General features: G+C 44.5%; 1 protein-coding gene across 2 annotated transcripts in view; it reads left to right on the top strand.

The window, feature by feature from the left end:
* Positions 1-21402, top strand: part of NPHP4 (nephrocystin 4) — a 169772-nt gene that overhangs the window by 84459 nt on the left and 63911 nt on the right. For both annotated transcript variants that reach the window (XM_029066495.1, XM_039912090.1), the window contains 2 exons: positions 10856-11038; positions 14186-14321. In XM_029066495.1, coding sequence (XP_028922328.1) covers positions 10856-11038; positions 14186-14321 — 319 coding nt within the window. The remainder of the gene's footprint in view (positions 1-10855; positions 11039-14185; positions 14322-21402) is intronic.

Genomic DNA, 21402 nt, shown 5'->3' on the forward strand with positions numbered 1-21402 from the left:
GTCTGTTCAAACTGAGTAACAATTTGACTGTAAGAAAATGAATTTTGTTCTCCCTGCATTTCCTAATGCCTTGCGGGGGAGAGGAGTTGGCAAAAAAGAAATTTGAGGCAACCAAAATTTTTATTTGTATTTAAAAGAATGGAAAACACCACCTTCCACAGAGGCTCAGATCAGTGGCAATAAGAGATGAGGCAGTTTCTATGCAGTCCAGGGTCCAAAAGTAGAAAAGGAAGCTAATGGCCTAGACAAATCACATATTTTTAATATTTTAAAACTAATGATATTTACTAAGCACGCCAGATGCCATACGCCAGAGAAGCGGCGTGGCTCAGTGGAAAGAGCCCAGGCATGGGAGTCAGAGGTCATGGGTTTGAATCTGGCTTTGCCACTTGTCAGCTGTGTGACTATGGGCAAGTCACTTAACTTCTCTGTGCCTCTGTTACCTCATCTGTAAAATGGGGATTAACTGTGAGTCTCAAATGGGGCAACCTGATTACCCTGTATCTACCCCAGCGCTTAGAACAGTTCTCTGCACACAGTAGGTGCTTAACAAATACCAACATTATTATTATTACATTGAGCTATTACTTTGACAGACATGACCTGTCCTCTGTTTCTTGCCTCTTTAAATGCTTATTCCACTGCTACTCTGAAAGAAATGGAGATATTGCACAGGCAGATATTTGGTTGTTAATCACATCTGTCGGCGTAGCCTCCTCCAGACGTCATCTGCCCTTCTACGCTGTTTTACTCACTAGATGAAATAGCAGACCCCATCCTGGAGGAATTCCTGTCTCCACACTTTGCAAAATCAGTTTGGTTAGCAGAAGAACCTGTCTATCCCAATTAAAGTTGGAAATTAGTCTAAAAACTGTGGATTCCCTGTTCCCCTCCCCTTCTACATCACCTATGCACTTGGGTCTCTACCCTTCAAGTACTTTGATACTCACCCCACGGCACTTATGCACATATTCCTATACTCTGCCATGTCCCTGTCTGTAATTTATTTTAGTGTCGGTCTCTCCCAATGGATTGTAAGATCCTTGAAGGCAGGGGTCATGTCTACCAACTCTGTTGTACTCTCCCCGGTGCCCAGCTGGCTGCTCTGTAAATACCATCGATTGATTGCAGACCCTATCCGAGTCCCATTAGTCTGTGCAGGTGGTTCCTTGGATATTTTGGAGGAAACCAAATAGCTCGGCCCTTTCAGGGAAGAATCGACTGGATAATAATAATAATAATTACTATTATGGTATTTTGTTAAATGCTTACCATGTGCCAAGCACTCTTCTAAGCTCTGGGGTAGATCAGAGATCGTGGGTTCTAATCCTGGCTCCACCACTTGTTTGCTGTGTGACCTCGGGCCAGTCACTTAACTTCTCTGGGCCTCAGTTACCTTATCTGTAAAATGGGGATTAAAACTGTGAGCCCCACGTGGGACAACCTGTTTACCTCGTATCTACCCCAGCGCTTAGAACAGTGCTCGGCACATAATAAATGATTAACAAATACCATAATTATTATACAAGGTAATCAGGTTGTCTCACATCGGGCTCATAGTCTTAATTCCCATTTTACAGATGAGGTAACTGAGGCACAGAGAATTTAAGTGGCTTGCCCAAAGTCACACAGCTGACAAGTGGCGGAGCCGGAATTAGAACTCAAGACCTCTGACTCCCAAGCCCGGGCTCTTTCCACTAGGCCACAATGCTTCTCAGCATGGTGGATCAGGTGGTCTGATCCAGGATCTTCTTTTGTATGCCACTCTTGTGTCATCCTAGTACACCTGGGTGATCTATAAATGTGTAGAACTCTGAGAAAGGTGGTGGTGTGGGCATCACTAAAATCCACCATTTCCTCTCCATCCAAAGTGCTATGACCAAAATCCAATTACTTATCCCATCCTGCCTTGCTTATTACATCTGCCGCCTTGCTGACCTCCCAGCTTCCTGCCTTTTCCACTCCAAACTCCACTTTCCTGTCCAGGTCGTTTTTCTACAGAAATGCTCAGGACTTGTTTCCCCACTCCTCAAGAACCTCCAGTCATTGCCCACCCCCCTCACATCAAACAGAAGCTCCTTACCGTCGGCTTTAAAGCACTCAATCACTTTGTCCCTTCCTACCTCACCTCACTATTCTCCTACTACAACCCAGCCTTGCACATTTGGCTCTGCTAATCCTAACCTTCTCACTGTATCTTGATCTTGTCTATCTCGCTGTCAACCTCTCGCCCACGTTGTCTGGAATGCCCTCCCTCTTCTTATCCGACAGACAATTGCTTTCCCCACCTTCAAAGCCCTATTGAAGGTACATCTCCAAGAGACCTTCCCGACTAAGCCCTCTTTTCCTTTTCTTCCACTCCCTTCTGTGGCTTCCTGTCTTACTCCCTTTCTTCATTCCCCCTCCAGCCCCACAGCACTTATGTACACATCTATAATTTTATTTATTTGTATAAATGTCTGTCTCCCCCTCTAGACTGACTGTAAGCTCATTGTGGGTAGGGAACGTGTCTGTTAGATCGTTATATTGAATTCTACCAAGTGCTTAGTACAGTGCACTGCAGACAGTAAGCGCTCAGTAAATACAACTGATGGACTGACTCCTCACACAGTCAGCCGGGACCCTAGATCTGTTTCTTCAGTATTTGCCCATTCACTCCTGAATCTCTTTCCCTGCAGTCATTGAGCACTAAGGAGTTTTGTCAGGACTGCTTCATTTTCTCCAGGAGACGGTTTTTGAAACACAAGGGCACTTTAACAAGATACTTTGTCCTAATCCATCCATGTTCAGCCATGCGTCCAAATCCCATCTCCCAACAAGCGATGCTCTCATTCCTCCGGAACAACTATTAGCTCCAAATCCAACTTCAGTAGCAAGTGGGGAAACGTAGTCACTTTGTGCAGGGTCGATGTTGTAGTGATTGTTCTGCTTCTCAGTTGTGATGGAGTGGCTCTGAGGATCCTAGCAAAGCATTTACCATCACACATGTCACCATGGGAGACTAAAGCTGGAAGTTTCCAAAACAAACATTTTGAAATCTAAAGTTACAAATATCTGTTGTATATTTTCCTGGCTATGGAAGGAGCAGAAATAATAGGCATCGTGCTCCGAAGTATTAAATGAGCAAGAGGCGTAATTAGCATTTTAAAATTATATCCCCCAGTCTTTTTTTCAACCCATTTCCTGGCGAATGGGGTGTAGGGACATAAAATTTAGTATTTCCAAAGGAATAAAGGCTATGTGCTAGTTGCTAGTTAACTGCCCAGTGGTTGGATTAAAATCATCTTCTTCTAAACAGGAAGCAGCATGACCGAGTGCATAAAGCACAGGCCTGCGACCCGATCACCTGGGTTCTAATCTTGGCTCTGGCCCTACCTGCTGTTTGACCTTGGGCAAGTCACTTAACTTCTCTGTGCCTACATATCCTCATCTGCAAAATGTGGATCAATAGCTTTTTCCATCTTACTTAGACTGTAAGCCCCATGTGGGACAGGGACTGTGTCTGACCTGGTTATCTTGTATCCAGCTAGTGCTTAGTATATTGCTTGGTACATAGTAAACAGTGCTTGGCACATAGTAAGTGCTTAACAAATGCCATTATTATTACTATTATCATTAACAAATTCTACTATTATTATTAATGATAAAATCCTGAACTGACTAGCTGGATCCCTAAACTGTGCCTGGCCTTAGTTTGTATAGTAGTAATATTTTGTGTATATGGTGTATTTGTCTTGGGCTCTTTGGCACTGTAGTGTTTTATTGTTTCATTGCTCCTGATATGTCTGTATCCTATTGATTATTATTATTATTATGGTATTTGTTAAGCACTTACTATGTTCTAAGTGCTGGGGTAGATATAAGGTAATCTGTTTGTCTCACGCGGGGCTCAGTCTTAATCCCCATTTTACAGATGAGGTAACTGAGGGACAGAGAAGTTAAGTGGCTCACCCAAGGTCACACAGCAGACAAGTGGCAGAGCTGGGATTAGAACTCAAGTCCTCTGACTCCCTAGCCCATGCTCTTTCCACTAAGTTATGCTGCTTCCCTAATTGATATTCATTGATTATTGAGCCCCTTAAAGGATCATTTCATTCATTCATTCAATAGTATTTATTGAGCGCTTACTATGTGCAGAGCACTGTACTAAGCGCTTGGATTGTACAAGTCGGCAACAGATAGAGATAGTCCCTGCCCTTTGATGGGCTTACAGTCTAATCGAGGGAGACAGGCAGACAAGAACAATTGCAATAAATAGAGTCAAGGGGAAGAACATCTCATAAAAACAATGGCAACTAAATAGAATCAGGGTGCTGTACATATCATTAAACAAAATAAACAAAATAAATAGGGTGATAAAGAAATATACAGTTGAGCGGACAAGTACAGTGCTGAGGGGGTGGGACAGGAGAGGGACATGTCCATGTCTAATTCCCACCTGTGTACTCTTTCCCAGTGCTTAGTACTGTGCTCTGCACACAGAAGTGCTTAGTAAGTATGATTCTGCTACTACTAGTTATTGTAATAATACTTGTAATAATAATAATAATGTTGGTATTTGTTAAGCGCTTACTATGTGCAGAGCAGTGTTCTAAGCGCTGGGGTAGATACAGGGTTATCAGGTTGTCCCACGTGAGGCTCACAGTTAATCCCCATTTTACAGATGAGGTAACTGAGGCACAGAGAAGTGAAGTGACTTGCCCATGGTCACACAGCTGCCAAGTGGCAGATCCGGAGTCGAACCCATGACGTCTGACTCCGAAGCCCAGGCTCTTTCCCCTGAGCCACGTTGTAGTAATAGTTGTGTTGGTGATATTTATTGGTGTTGGTGGAGAAGTAACATGGCATAGTGGTTGGGAACCACTCTTTGTGCACAGCTACACCCAAAGGACCTACCCTTCTTGGTTGTGAATATTTTTATTTCTGCATCTCCAGCTATTGGACAAGCTCCTTTTAGGCAGGCAGCATAAACTGTGCTTCTATTTTACTTTCCTGAGCTCTTAGTACATACTCAATTGGTGCTCAGTAATAATAATAACTGTGGTATTTGTAAGCAGGACCCCAGCTCTTCTGGGACTGGATGTCTTATGGGGACTGAGAAGGTTGAGGGGCAAGCAGAGAATTGGAGAAAAAATCAAGATGGCCATGGTGGGGAGGACAACGTTGTCCCCACCTCATTTCTTCCCAGTATGGCCTAGAGAAAAGATCACATGCCTGGGAGTCAGAGGACCTGACGAAGCAGCATGGCAGCATAATAATGTTGGTATTTGTTAAGCGCTTACTATGTGCAGAGCAGTGTTCTAAGCGCTGGGGTAGATACAGGGTAATCAGGTTGTCCCACGGGAGGCTCACAGTTAATCCCCATTTACAGATGAGGTAACTGAGGCACAGAGAAGTTAAGTGACTTGCCCACAGTCACACAGCTGACAAGTGGCAGAGTCGGGATTCGAACCCATGACCCCTGACTCCCAAGCCCGTGCTTTTTCCACTGACCCATGCTGCTTCAGCATGAGGTAGTGGATAGAGCACGGGTTTGGGAGTAAGAAGGTCATGGGTTCTAGTCCTGGATCTGCCATTTATTTGCTGTGTGGCCTTAGACAAGTCACTTCACTTCTCTTTGCCTCAGTTCCCTCATCTGTAAAAACCAGGATTAAGACTGGGAGCCTTAAGATTGTCCTGTGTGCAGGACACTGACTGTGTCCAACCTGATTTGCTTGTATCCACCCCAGAGCTTAGTATGGTGCCTGGCACATAGTAAGCACTTAACAAATACTACTGTTATTATGATTATTATTCTGGCTCTGCCATTTTTCTGTTGTATGACCTTGGGCAAGTCTCTTCACTTCATTGTGCCTCAGTTTCCTCCTCTGTAAAATGGGGATTAAGACTGCGAGCCCCATGTGGTACATGGACTGTGTCCAAACTGATTAGCTTGTATCTACCCCACTGTTTAATACAGTGCCTGGCACACAGTAAGGACTAAACAAATACCATTAAAAAAAACAAGAGAGTGAACTGGGAGGGAACTAAATCATTATAATGCAAATGAGGCAGGACCAATGTGTTCAGGTGGGGTGATTCCTATGCCCAAACCCGAGTTCTAGTTTAAATGGAATTTTTGAGTGCAAAAGATTTCCTGCTCTCAAAATCCTGGATTACAGGGATCAAGTCTCTGTGTTCCTGCTCTTGGTTGGGTTGGTTCCCATCTTTCCATGGGATAGCGCTTAGGTTAAAATCCTTAGCAGTGCTGGCTAGAGACATCTAAGCTTGATTTAAATAAACTGTGAGCCAAGTGGCTGGGATAAAGGAGCTCTAAGGTGGACAGACCAGGCAATGTCAAGGAACTCATCCTTGTCTGGATTGGTTGAGACAGTCGCTGGGGAAACCTTATTAAGCTTCTTCACCAGGGTGCTACTTTTGCTCCTTCTCCACACACATTTGTCCGTAGGCAAATTTCTTCCTAGAGATGATTCCCTGTGGCCAGTTGGAGCATTTAGCAGCCACACTCCCCCACCACCCCCCACAAGCCCCCTTTTTACTTTACTACTTAAGCCATTAGTTAGTTGGTAGGGAGAATATGTTTGTTAATCAATGGCAATTGATTCACCAAGAGGCTCTAATCGTCCCACCCAAGGTCTCTGGGAGGGGATCATTGAGCATGCACTAAACATCTCTTGTTAGAGTCATTGAGAGCAAAAGCAGGGGGGCAAAAATGGATATTTATGTACCTGACACCCACAGCAGACAGAAGAGATTTATATTGATCGAAAGCGGGAGAGCGGAAGCCCTGAAGAGAACTATAAAATTGGAAAATTAGTTATTGGATTGAACTCATTTTAAAAAGTTTAAACAGAAGGATTTGCACAGAAGGCAAGGAAGTAAGAGTGCAGATTTTAAAAAGAGCTGGGTAAACTTCTTTCATTTAGTTATAGGTCGTGATTTTTGTCTTTGTAATAGCCAGGGGGCAGCCCTAATTTTAGAAAGTGTTTTTCCAAGAATCCAAAGAAATTTTGATATGAATCCCCACAGCATTCCTGGGAGTCAGAGAAGAGACTAATACTATTTTTAATTTCCCCAAGGGTGAAATTGAGGCATAGAAGGAAGTTACTTGCCCAGAGTCACACAGCTCTTCTGGTGATGTCAAGAAGATAACCAAGCTTTGCAGTAAACTTTTCAGTTGTCTGTCTCATAGACCACAGTGAAACAACTTTCCAAAGTATTTGCTATTTTTTGAATGGTATTTATTAAATGCTTACTATGTGTAAGCACTGTTCTAAGTGGTTGGGTAGGTACAAGTTTATCAGGTTGGACACCGTCCCTGTCCCACATGGGGCTCACCAAGTAGGAGGAAGAACAGGTAATGAATCCCCATTTTGAAGTTGAGGAAACTGAGGCACAGAGAGATGAAGTGAATTGGCCAAGGTCACACAACAAGCAATTGGCAGAGCCAGGGTTAGAACCCAAATCCTCTAACTTCCAGGCCTGTGGTCTTTCCACTAAGCCACAAGCATTTCTTCACTCACAGAATAATCTCAGTATCAATAACACCCATGAAAATATTCCTTTGCCTAGGATATGCTCCCTCTTGATGATGTCAAATGCCCTACCCTCTGAATGAGAGCACTCACTCAAAACTGAACTGTGGCCCTGGCCCATCCCACTGGTCATCAGGAACACTGTGGGTGACTGGGCTGGACACCCTGTAGAGATTCTCCAAAACCCCAACTCTTTACTATATCTCTCCGTGTGGCCATAATCCTCATCTGCGGAATTTGTTGAGTACTAAGTATCACTTTCCCATCACTGTTGACAGCACCACCATCCTTCCTGTCTCTCAAGCCCGTAACCTTGATATTATCCTTGGCCTCACTTTCTCGTTCCACCCACATATTCAAGCCATCACTAAATCCTGTCAGTTCTACCTTCACAACAACGCCAAAATCCACCCCTTCCTCTCCATCCAAATTGGTACCACATTAACTCAAGCACTTATCCAATCCCACCTTGATTATTGTTTCAGCCTCCTTGCTGACCTCCCTGCCTCCTGTCTCTCCCCACTCCAGTCCATACTCCATTCTGCTGCCCGAATCTTTTGCCTTCAAAAACGTTCAGTCCATGTTTCCCCACTCCTCAAGAAAGTTCTATGGTTGTCCAGCCACCTTTGTATCAAACACAAAGTCCTCACTATTGGCTTTAAAGCACTTAATCACCTTGTCCCCTCCTACCTCACCTCGCTACCTTCCTTCTACAATCCAGCCCATACACTTTGTTCCTCTAATGCTAACCTACTCACTGTACCTCAATCATATCTATTTCACTGTTGACCTTTCACCCATGTCCTGCCTCTGGCCTGGAGCCCCCTCCCTCATAGGCAGATAATTGCTCTCGCCCTCTTCAAAATCTTATTGAGGGCACATCTCCTCCAAGAGGCCTTCCCTGACTAAGCCCTCCCTCCTCCTCTCCCACTCCCTTCTGCACCGCTCTTTCTTGCTCCTTCATTCATCCTCCCTCCCAACCCCATAACACATATGTATAGAGCTGTAATTTATTTATTTAATCTATTCATTTGTATTAATATCTGCCTCCCCGTCTAGACTGTGAGCAGTAATGTGTCTGTTTATTAGTATATTTTACTGTCCAAAGTGCTTAGTACAGTGCTTTGCACACAGTAAGCACTCAATAAATACAACTGAATGATGGCACAAAGTAGTAAGACAATAGGGTCACTGCAGTAGCGAATTCTCCTGGGTGGGCAGCCCTGACTCTTGGCTGTCTGGCATATTTGATTAACCAATCCCACCCATTCCCCAAGGATTCCAGCTTTGCTAATTTTTACTGTTGAATTTTCATTTTACAGTTGCTCCCTTCTGATGCCCAAATCCAGGAGGATTCTGGGATGTAGTAGCCAAGTCATCCTACTTAGTATAACTTCTTTCCAGTGTTTCGCCTATTCCACTTTAGCTTCTTTGGTGCCTTGGACCACTCAGACCTTCCCTCTTCTTTCACTTTGTCTCCTTTTTACCCCTTAGTCTGGTTTGATTAGCACTGATTCTACCTGCCTTTCAATTGTCCATCAGTCGTGCTGTTTCTATTGCTTTGGGTGTGGGGTTTCCATGGGACAGGCCAGTAGATCTTGGACTTGCCTGGGGAACCCACAAAACCTCTCAAGTCTGGCCTCAGCGGGGCTCCAGATGTTTTTTTTGCTCCTGTTGAATACAGTGGTGAATTCCCAAGCTGCCTGCTTAGCCCTGTGAAGAATGGCAGAAGCATTTGGTTTTCTATATTCCATTTGGCAGTAAATGAATGAAAATGGAAGCTTTTATCACACTTTCTCAAGTTGAGTGCTGCAGATACATTCTTAATGATATTCTTCACAAAATATAGTGTCTTGTGTCTTTTTCTGTGATATTTGTTCAGGGCTTACTAAGTGCCAGACACTCTACTAAGCGCTGGGTAGATACAAGCTAATCTGGTTGGATACTGCCCCTGTCCCACTTGGGGATCACATTCTCAGTTCCCCTTTTACAAATGAAGTAACTGAGGCACAGAGAAGTTAAGTGACTTGCCCAGGGTTACAGAACCGAGATTAGAACCCAGATCATCTGACTCCCAGGCCCGGGCTCTTTCCACTAGGCCAAACTGCTTCTCATTCAATTGTATTTATTGAGCGCATACTGTGTGCAGAGCACTAACCCTGAGAAGCAGTGTGGCTCAGTGGAAAGAGCATGGGCTTTGAAGTCAGAGGTCATGGGTTTGAATCCCGGCTCTGCCAATAGTCAGCTGTGTGACTGTGGGAAAGTCACTTCACTTCTCTGTGCCTCAGTTCCCTCATCTGTAAAATGGGGATTAAGACTGTGAGCCCCACATGGGACAACCTGATTCCCCTGTGTCTACCCCAGCGCTTAGAACAGTGCTCTGCACATAGTAAGCGCTTAACAAATACCAACATTATTATTATTATTATTATTAACCCTCCACTCAGTGCTAGGGTTATCATTTGCTTCTTTGGGGAAATTTAACTGCTTGGGGGTCATTGAATAGCAACAAGTATAAGGGAATTTGGTTCCGTTACCTGTTGTCCCAAGATAGCAAACGTAATTGTGCTACTCTCTGAGTTTCCTAGGGTTTTTGTGGGAATTCACATCATCACTAATTTGGATAATCAATCAGTCATATTTATTGAATGCTGATTATGTACAGAACAGTGTAGTAAGCACTTGGGAGAGTACAAAGTTATGCCTTGATTGTGAAAGTTGTCTCTAGGCAGAAATGGAGCCAGAGAAAAACGTGGCTTGCAGAAAGGATTTTTTCTTTAGCTTTAACTAAAGAAATCAACTTCACCTCCTTAACCTCTTTCCCTTCCTGTCTTTTCTCTACTCCTTTTTCTCCCTCATCTTCCCTACCTTCCTCTCTCCTTTCATTCCTCCCCCTTTACTCACTTCCCCCTCCTCCCACTCTTCTTTTTACCCCTCCCCCAATGCTCCTTTTCCTTCTCGGCCCCCCTTGCTTCCTCACGAAAATCTCTTCACCAACTTACAAACCACTTAGTGAGCTTGTCCTCCAAAACGAATCTTTAAAGAGAAAATGAAAAGTATAAGAAAGGATGCCACTCGGAGAGGCCAGGGAATAAGGAAAATTCAGGAGATCTGAGCTTCCTTTATGATTTGGCCCCAGATTGGCTTTACTAAAGAAACAGCTACCATCCCGCTGAGTGTTTCAGTCTAACAGCATATACCAGAGTCAGAAGAGTGAATGGAATTTTGTTCAAATGCTTTAATTGCCTGAGGAAGAGTTCGCTTCATATCGGTGGCGGTGCCTGGTTATTCATGTCAGGTGTCACTTGTTTCAATCATAGGCTTCCTCGGTCACATCTCTGTCCAGCATGGCCTTCATGCACACAGTTCGGTGGGCCGTTTGGACGCCATTGCTGGAATCCAGCTCTAAAAACGTGACTTTACCCCTTCAAGGAGGAGCCCGTTCTAACCCCACCCGATGCCTGGTGTACAAGATCCCTTCAACCAGCATGAGTTCAGAAGAGGTAAATCACAAATTCTTGTTACTGCTCCACTGAATTTACCCTCCCTAGGGTCATTCCAGCCCAGTTTGCTTGGAGGAAATTTAATATCTGTTCAGGAAAAAACTGGCAGAATTTGCTCATTTCCTAACAGCTCTAATGAGACCCGCATTGATGGAAGATGGAGGGTACAGTTTGCAGTGAGTATTTTTTGCCTCAGGGAAGCATGGAAGAATTAAAAGTGATCAAGTTGAGACCGGATTGGTAAGTGTTATTTTCCAAAGAACTGTAGCTTCATTTGTGCCTCCTGATTGGCTCAGAGACTAATTGACAAGTGCTCCTTGGGGTTGCTGGTAGATCTGCTCACTAGACCCTCACCCACTGTCAACCTGTGGGTACCACTGGAGTTGAAGAGGCAAGCTGGGAGCCGGGATAATGGAAAGTGATTTCCGTCTGAGGAACGTGCTGATTTGGAGTTCCTTGAACAGAGGTGACGATATCAGTAAGGGGCTCTGGAATCTTTAGTTTTTTCTGCACAGGGTGATCCTGTTAACCTTCTCTTGACACTTTAAGTTAGCTTTTCCTAGTGCCGGTTTAAATTCAAAAAAGGATTTTCCAGAGAGAATTCCTTTCAAAGAATATGCTCCGGTATCACTTTTAACTCTACGGCCCAGTGAATTTGAGTAACGCTTGCAGTCATGCAGTGAACAGTTTCAGATGTGGGTTGTCTTCCCAAGCAGAATTTGGCCATGAAAAGGATCCATGTTGATTAAACTTTTGATTAAAAAAAAATGACATTCCATCTTCTACTTATTGTCCTCCAGTTCATCAGATGTTTCGTATCATCTTCATTTGTCCATTAGGCTTCCTGGGAACTCTTAGTGTCTTGGTTGTTGATAGGTATTCTGAAAATGAGCCCAGAGTTGTGTTTGCATGTGGCTGTTTTCTCTGGGCTTGGTGACGTATTTGATTCCCGGGAGAAAGTTGTGAATATGGTATGTTCGGATTATTTTTTCATAGTAGTTTAATCTGCCGAGACTCTAACACTTTCAGCTCCAAAATGTGTCTTAGAATTCTCTATCGAGTCTTGTTCTGAATCACTGAGCATTGCAGTGTTTCATGTGGCAAGCTAGGGAAAAGGCTTTCTATTTCAGAGTGTCATCTGGATTATGACTCAAGAGAAACTCATTTCCCAGGGCCGTTATTGATGGGTTCGGATAATAGCAACAGGGGCACTGGATTCTGGTGGTTGCATCAGTTTATTCTGTGTCTCTCATTACCAGGGGCATCCTTCATTATGAACCCAACTTTCCTTTTCCCCCGCAAGCCTTTATGTGAGCTCTTATTATTGAAAATTGCCACCCTAAGTGCTAAATGGTGAACCCGGGGGTATAGAAAATGTTATTTATGTGATAGAAATTTATTCTGTTTAATTTCAGGCTCCCTGAGCTGTTGCTTACCATGCCCTTTATCCTTTAGGGATGCTGTCATCATTTGAAGATGGGCAGTAGTAGGGCTCTTGAGATCTGTACTTTGCTTGCACAGAGAAGATACCCAGGAAATAGTATAGACTGAGCATCAAAGTGCAATTCAGAAATACACAGATGTGACAGATGTCCCCTGAAATGCTGAATTGCTGAATAGAACTAAAATTATTTAGGAACTTGGCAAGGTCTGTGGAGGCATGAGCTTGCAAGGGACCTGAAGGGGAAAATCCAGTGAAGCCCCTTTTAATTGGGTTTCATCATTTCCTGTAAGCTACTGTCTGACGGGAAAGAGGGTAGGTTTTGTGAAGCGGAGGAGTGTAACTAAGCCCCTTCTCTGATCGTTGCCTTTTTTATGAACTAAAATTGGCTGCCGTTGACTTATAAAAAGTGAATTTCAAGGCCTTTTTCCACCGAAGGGCTTTTGCTCAATTAGGATTTCAGGTGGAGACTTTATTACGTTTGAGTGAGGACACAGACCCTGGGAAGCTCCCGGGAGCTGGGCTTATGCAGAGTAACTCACAGGATCTGTGTGCTTTGCATTTATCAGGCAACGGAAGCTGCGGCAATTTCCAGCGCAAGGTCCGTACTTTATGCCCTGGAAACAAGTCTTTTCCAAATTTGAAAGATTCATTTCCAAATCAGCTTGAGGAAAGCTTTATTTCCATCTAGCCTAGAAGCGCAGGTGATGGTAGGAAAAAAATGACATGAAATATGAGAAGTAGCATGGCCTAGTGGCTGGGGCCTGGTTGGAGTCAGGAGATCTGGGTTCTAATCCTGATTTCACCTCCTGTCTGCTGCGTGACCTTGGGCAAGCCACGTAACTTCTCTGTGCTTCAGTTACCTCTTCTGTAGAATGGATGTGGGCTTCATGTGGAACATGGACCGTGTACCAGATTAGCTTGTATCTGCCTACCTTAGCACTTAATGTAGTACCTGGCACATAGTAAACACTTAATAAATAACATTAAAAAGCATTTCAACATCAGATCATGGCAAGTGAGCACTCCTCTTCATGTTTCACAGTAGATTTTATTTTTAATGGTGTTTGTTAGGCACTTACTATGTGCCAGGCACTTTACTCAGCTCTGGGTAGGTACAGGCTAATTAGGTTGGACACAATCCATGTCCCACCTAGAAATCCCCATTTTTCAGGTGAGGTGACTGAGGCACAGAGTTCAGTGAATTGCCCAACATTGCACAGAAGACAAGTGGCGGAGGTGGGATTAGAATCCAGATGTTCTTCAGAGATTTTAGAAGAAAGTCCACTTCTTACTCAGTGGTGAAGTTCATTACAAGACCAAGACATAAACTAAATGGCAAGGCAAACACCTAGCCCTTGTTCATGGGGCGTCATTTTATTCAGTCATTGGTCTTCTTTAAGACATGAAAATCCTTGAGCAGCCTGTTCCCAATTGTTCCTTTGGTTGATTTTTGTAAAGTGACATTTTTGAGTTTGGGTCGCTTGCTGACCTTCTCCTCCAGAAAAAAAAATGGGAGTATTCTAATCTAGGGTCACTGTATTTAGAATTGTTTTTTAAAATGTGGCCGTTCTGCCTGACATTCTTAGTTTAATTTTTGAAGCTTTTACCACTGACCTCAAAGCACTATAGGAAAGCCACTCAAAAAAGCCACACATGTTTTTCATAAGATTTCATCTTTTAAAAAACCCTTGGCTTAATTTTAGGTGAAGCAAGTGGAATCGGGCACTATCCAGTTCCAATTCTCACTTAGCCCAGAAGAACACTTCGGAGCATCCACAGATTCCGCAGGCAACATCCAAGAACTACGGCGTACGAAGAAGCCGCCCACTCCCTCATCGAGTAAGTGTTTTCCAGGGTGCTAACTTTTCGAGCACACAGTATGAATTCCATCTGTTCCTAATCCTACTCAATAATCACCAAATTTCTGAGAGAACGACCACGGCCAACTTTTATTTGAGCAGATTCATTGGGTTTCCACTTGATGCCCTGCTCTCTAAGTTGCAGAATTGAACAGCGGTGGTGGGTGACTCGGTGGTTGGTGGCTTGCAAGGTTCAGCCTGATAAACAGTTCAGTTGTTTGGGGAATCTGCAGCTGCAGAGACCCCCCTCAGAGGGCACTTTACGTGGGCGGCGTGGAACCGAAGATTCGGAGTTGGTGGATGAGAACACAAACCATTAATTGGCGACAAGGCTTCGTACAAGAAACATCAATCCTTAATGATTTTTTAATGTAAAAGAAGTTGCTGTTTCTGCCCGGAATTGTTTGTGAGCTAGGGGAGCTTGGTACTAGTGGGCGGTTCTAGGGTGACTAGGAAAATGGTTGCCACTACGTCATTGTCATTCCAAAAGAACCTGAGAGCAGCTGTGCTCTCTTAGATTCACGTGGATGTCTAGAGAATTGGTCAGTTGACATTAAGGGAAGTTGTGTGGCTTAGTGGAAAGAGCAAGGGCTTGCGAATCAGAGGACGTGAGTTCTAATCCCGGCTCCGCCACTTGTCGGCTGTGTGACCTTGGGCAAGCCACTTTACTTCTCTGTGCTTCAGTTACCTCATCTGTAAAATGAGGATTAAGAATGTGAGCCCCACATAGGATAACCTGATTATCTTGAATCTACCCCAGCGCTTAGAACAGTGCTTGGCACATAGTAGACACTTAACAAATACCATCCTCATCATTGTTATTATACATTGTGCTACTGGAACTACTGGGCTAGGTGCTGAGGGAGTAAGCAAGTCCCTGTCCTCGAGAAAAATGCAGGCTAATGGGGGGCAAACTTAAAACACATGCATGCAAGTAGACTTGTACTCACCTTACCTCAGTCTGGTCTATCTCGTCACTGACCCCTTGCCCACGTCTTCCTGCTTCCCTGGAAATCCTTCCCCCTTCGTATGCAATAAACCACCTTCAAAGCCTTACTGAAATCACATCTTCTTCGAGAGGCCTCCTCTGACTAAGCCCTCATTTCCCATACTCCTTTTCCCTTCTGCGTTGCCTATGCATTTGGATCTATATCCTTTAAGCACTAGATATCCACCCCACCTCCAGCCCCAAAGCACTTATGTACATATCTTTGCGCACAGTAAGTGCTCAATAAGTAAGATTGAATTGAATGAATATCCATAATTTATTTTAATATCTGACCCTCCCCTCTAGACTGGAAGCAGAATGGCCTGTGGATAGAGAACAGGCCTGGGAGTCAAAAGGACCTGGGTTTTAATCCCAGTTCCGCCACTTGTCTGCTGTGTGACCTTGGGCAATCACTTAACTTCTCTGGCCTCAGTTACCTCATCTGTAAAATGGGGATTAAGACTGTGAGCCAGGGAAAGGGACTATGTTCAACCTGATAAGCTGGTATTTATTGCAACGCTTAGAACAGTACTTGACACATAGTAAGCACTTAACAAATGCAACCTTATTTTTATTACTGTGGGCAGGAAACCTGTCTACCAACTCTGGTATTGTACTGTCCCAATTTGCGTAGTACAACACACACACACACACACAGCTACACACACAGTAAGTGGTCAATGAATACAATTGCTTGATTGATTCAGAATTTCAGGATGAGGACCTACCCCTGATGGGATTTGAATCTTGAATATTTTCTGGTCAAGTTGAACCTACTGACTGCCTACAGAGTGCTAGTACTAAACACTTTGGTAATAATAATAATAATGTTGGTATTTGTTAAGCACTTACTATGTGCAGAGCACTGTTCTAAGCGCTGGGGTAGACACAGGGGAATCAGGTTGTCCCACGTGAGCAAGGGACACCTTCCTCCCCTCAAATTTAATGGGAGAGGCAGACAAAAAATTGTTTTCAAGTAGTGAAACCAGGAAGAAGAATAAGGCTATCGCAGGAATTAGATACAAATATCTCAGGGTGAAATGGTGGAATAAGTAATCGAATTGAGAAGCAGAGTGGCCTAATGAATAGAGCATGGGCTTGGGCGTCAGAATGACATGGGTTCTAATCCCAGCTCAGCCACTTGTCTGCTCTGTGAACTTGGGCAAGTCACTTCACGTCTCCGTGCCTCAGTTACCTCATCTGGAAAATGGGGATTGAGACTGCGAGCCCCACATGGGACAGGGATCGTGTCCAACCCAATTTGCTTATATCCACCCCAGTGCTTAGTACAGTACCTGGCACGTAGTAAGTGCTTAACAAATGTCATTAAAAAATCAAATGTACAGAGAAATATATAAATTAAAAAAATTTTAATCAGTGCTCAGGAAGATTTTCAGCAAGCTCTTCATGATCTTCAGAGGATTCCTAGGCCTCTTACAAACCTGCTTCTGCTTTGGACTTTGGTTGCTAAGAAGGTCCCATCAGTCAGGTGATAGAATGTTTCGGGAATGCTAGTCTCCTAGGAGTCTCTCCCTACATAGGTCCTGTCTGGAAGATATGATGTTGATGGTTAAGCACTTACTAAGTGATGGGGTAGATACAAGCTAATCAGGTTGGATACACTCCCTGTCCCACATGGGGCTCACAGTCTTAATCCCTGTTTTCCAGATGAGGTAACTGAGGCACAGATAAGTGAAGAGACTTGCCCAAGGTCACACAGCAGACAGTGGCGGAAGTGGGAGCAGGGACTGTCTCTATCTGTTGCCGACTTGTTCATTCCAATCGCTTAGTACAGTGGTCTGCACATAGTAAGCGCTCAATAAATACTATTGAATGAATGAACCCATCACCTTCTGACTCCCAGGCCCATGGTTTATCCACTAGCTTCCAAGCAGAGGGTTTCCCTTCCAGGATCTTTCCCATTCCACATGAAACTGACACTTTTTAGAAGACCTTTCCGAACACCTTATCTGCACGTTGGCTCCCTTGTGGCAGCCTCACTCATTCTTCCACACTAGGAAACATCTCTCTGAGCTGACATTCAAATTTATTAAAATAATCCCATTTAGCATCTTTCTCAACAGGTGGTGGCAATGCCATTTATTTTCTTGGCCCGAACGCTGGTGGGTTGGCAGCCCATCTGCCTGCTACTTTGGTGCTTGCTGAGCGAACGGAGCATATTTATCTGGGAAAACTAATAATTGATTGTTTCACCACAAACCACCTCCTGAGGAATCCTTCAACCTCCCTGGAAAGCCAGTCTTCTGCTGGCTTTTGAATTTTTTTTTTCCTTTTTGTTCTGTGGATGTGCTAACCAGATTGTTCCCAACATTAGTACCAAACATCAACACGGCAATCTTATCATCTCACTAATGTGGCGCTTTGTGACCGAAGCCGTTGGTTCCATCCTGCAGTTAAGATACTGTCCTCTAGACTCTAAACTGATTGTGGGCAGGAAATGTGTCTACCAACTCTGCAGACTTAGTACAGTGCTCTACACACAGTAAGTGCTCAATAAATATGATTGATTGAATGATTGGTGCTCATCTGCTAGAAAGAGCCCCCCGTTAGGAGTCATTAACAGTGATTAGCATCCTAAAGCCATTGGACATTCGTGGTGGAAGGCAGGGTCAGCGTAGGATTAATCCCCCAGCCTCACTGAGCTGTCTGTGGCCAGTCACCAGGGAGAAGCTCTTTGAAGTCTTCATCTGGAGGCAAAAGAGTAGGCCGTGCGGCTGGGTGATCGCTAAGTAATTGAAGAGTCAATCTTGCAACAGGGAACATTGGTTGACAGCCCAATGGCAGCCGTTGAAGCTGTTTGATTCTCCAGCAATCAAAGAGGATCGTCGAGACTTTATAATGCTGCAGTAACAATCAAGGGAATAAGCAGTTCAGTGAGAGTCATCCAAGCATCCAACCCAAGTAGCTTTCCATCCCCCTGACTCCTTTTCACACTTCTGTATGCTGTTTGGGGTATGAGAGGGTGAAAGAGGCTGGGGGAACTGAGCAAGTCTCTTCTTTTCCTAGGTCTATTTAATCAGTCAAGAAATGGTGTTTATTGAGTACTTACTGTATACAGAGCACTATACTAAGTGCTTGGGAGAGAAGCAGCATAGTCTAGTGAATGGAACCACGGGCCTGGGAGCCAGAAGGACCTGGGTTTTAATCCTGGCTCCACCACTTGTCTGCTGTGAGACCTTGGGCAAGTCACTTAACTTCTCTGTGCCTCAGTTCCCTCATGTGTAAAATGGAGATTAGGATAGTGAGGATAGGAGGAGATCCAGAAGTAAGCCTTGAGAGACTTCCAAAGTTAGGGGGGGTGGAAAGCAGAGGAGGATTCTAACTTTGGAAGTCTCTCAAGGCTTACTTCTGGATCTCCTCCTATCCTCCGTCATTACCCATTCTCTTGGAGCCTGTGAAAGACACTGAGGAGGAATGGCCAGGAAGTTAGGAGGAGAGCCAAGAGAGGACTGAAGCCCAGGTTATGTAGTAGTTTCAGGAGAAGTTACAGTTACAGATGAGGTAACTGAAGCTCAGAGAAGTTAAGTGACTGGCCCAAAGTCACACGGCAGGCAAGTGGCAGAACCAGGATTGGAATTCAGTTCCTCTGACTCTCAGTCCCATGCTTTTTCCACTAGGTCATGTTGCTTCTGCTACCGGATAGCAACCCCCAGGAATAAGCCCTCACACCATCCTCTGAGGAAGGGGAAAGAAAAAACAGGCTTGACATGTTTTCCCCCCTCCCCTCCCCAGGGTCAGGCTGTAGCAGAATCTTAACTGTCTGTAACAGCAGAGAGAGTTCAGCTGAACTCTGCAATTTCATCACAAACCACGTCTTTCACCTTCCTTCTTTGGGTTGCTGCTGCTGGTTCTTCCCCCCGATTTTCCATTCCCTAATGGAGGCTGTCGTTAGTCTCCCTCTCTCTGTCTCTGTCTCTTTCTCCCTCTTCCTCTCTCCTGGGCTATCATATTTACACCCTCCTCTGTACAAATACCAGGCTATAGCAGTGGTGGCCTCTCTGGGAGCAAGTGAAGCTGTCTGTTCACCAGCTCATTAGCTGACTCATATCCCACCTTCCCCCGCCTCAGCCCCCTGCAGCTGTGACTTCTGCTTCTCGGGGATGAGGGGTGCGCTTCGGGCTGCGGAATTGCCTCCTCTCCTTTGCTTTTGAGCAGCAGACCAAAAAGAGGCCAGAGCAGTTACAGAAGAAACAGAGTGGACAGGAGGATTCGGAAAGGGTGCACAAAGGGAAAAGGATTTCTTGCCGATACACTTCTTTCTTCCCCAGGTAATATGGGGGTGACCGAGGAATTCAGATACCCCTCGTGGCCATTTTCCATCCAACCCCTTCCTGGACCCAGGATGAGGCATTTTGATCAGATCCTGTTTAGACCTGTTCTTACTCCAGTTTTGCTCTCCATAAATAATTTTTCCCATCTCCCCGAGAGCTCAAGACCTCCCTTAGTGCAGGGAGCATGTGCTGTGCTACTATTGTATTTCCCCAAGTGCTTAGGTCAGTGTCTAGTGCTGTGTACCCTATCTACCCCAGTGCTTAGAACAGTCCCTGGCACATAGTAGGCACTTAACAAATGCCATAAAAAAAGAGTAGGTGCTCAATAGATGTCAATAGATGTCTCATCAGTAAGTGCTTAATATGTGCTATTTCTACTAAATGGAGGTTGTCAGCAGCCACAACCACAAGAGAGAGTGAGCTGGGCTGGGTGCAGAGTGGGTCTGAAGTGGAAATCTCACTCTTCCTCGGGTTGAAGGGGCCAAGCTGGTACATGTGTCCTGTGTAGAAAACCCCTAGCGACCCACCAACCTTCCACACACTGTTACCCAGAGACATGGCTGCCGCTAAACCCAATTCAGAGGCTCATGTTAATGTTAAGTTTCTTACATGGAGAAGTCACTGCTTTCTCCTCTCTACTTACCACTCCTCAGCCCTTCCTCACCTGAAAGGACCAATTTTTTTTCCAGCTCTCCATTCATTCACTCATTCATTACCATATATATTGAGCACTTATTATGTGGAAAGCACTGTATTAAGCGGTTGGGAGAGTACAATGTAACAACTTCTAGTCTTCTAGACTGTGAGTCAGTTGTGGGCAAGGGTTGACTCTATTTGTTGCTGAATTGTACTTTCCAAATGCTTAGTACAGTGCTCTGTACACAGTAAGCGCTCAATAAATATGATTGAATGAATGGATGAACAACAGACACATTCCCTATGCACAATGAGTTCACAGTCCCAAGCACATAGAGCTACGGTATTTATACTTTTCAGTCATTGTAAAAAAAAAAGTATTGAGTGCCTACACTGTGAAGAACACTGTAGTTAGTGCTTGGGAGAGTGCAATAGAATTATTATAATAAGTAATGGTATTTATTAAGCACATATTCTATGTCAAGGACTGTGCTAAGCACTGCAGTAGAATCAGATAATCAGACTAGACACGGGCCCGTGGCACACAAGACTCAGGTAAGAAACTGAGGCACCGAGATTTTAAGTGACTTGCCCAAAGACACAAAGAATACAATTAGGAGAGTTGGGACTTGTGAGTCTCAGGTGTGTATTCTTCCAATGCTGTATAGTTCTTCAAATCAAAGAAAACACCACTGTCAGTGAAATTCTGCAATGACCTGTGTGATCTGCTCCTCCTGAGAGACGGTCAGGGTGGATGAGAGAGTGGATGAAGGGGTGGGAGGTTGCTGTGAAGGTGAGAGGGAGATTTGGAGGGGGCATATATCTGATGATTCTGATTTTTGCTAACAAACTAGTTGGCAAGGTCATCAGGGACAGGGAGGGGGAGGGGAAGACGTTAGGGGTACAGGAGGGAGTTTAAAGTCTGGAAGAGTTGGTGGTAGCGGGGGTGGTACTCAGGAGCCAATGAGGGAGGAGAAGCAACTTAAGTTGCCAGTGGTGTTTTTCCCCCCACTGACTAGCATACCGTTCTGTTCCCGAAGAAACTAAAATTGAAGCACTGTGCAAATATGCTGTAGCAGCTTAATCTGTTTTTCAGGTACTGTTTGGGGACTAAAGATCTGCATGGATGGAATCTTATTCCATTA

Source organism: Ornithorhynchus anatinus, chromosome 5, assembly GCF_004115215.2.
Source record: "Ornithorhynchus anatinus isolate Pmale09 chromosome 5, mOrnAna1.pri.v4, whole genome shotgun sequence".
NCBI lineage: Eukaryota > Metazoa > Chordata > Mammalia > Monotremata > Ornithorhynchidae > Ornithorhynchus > Ornithorhynchus anatinus.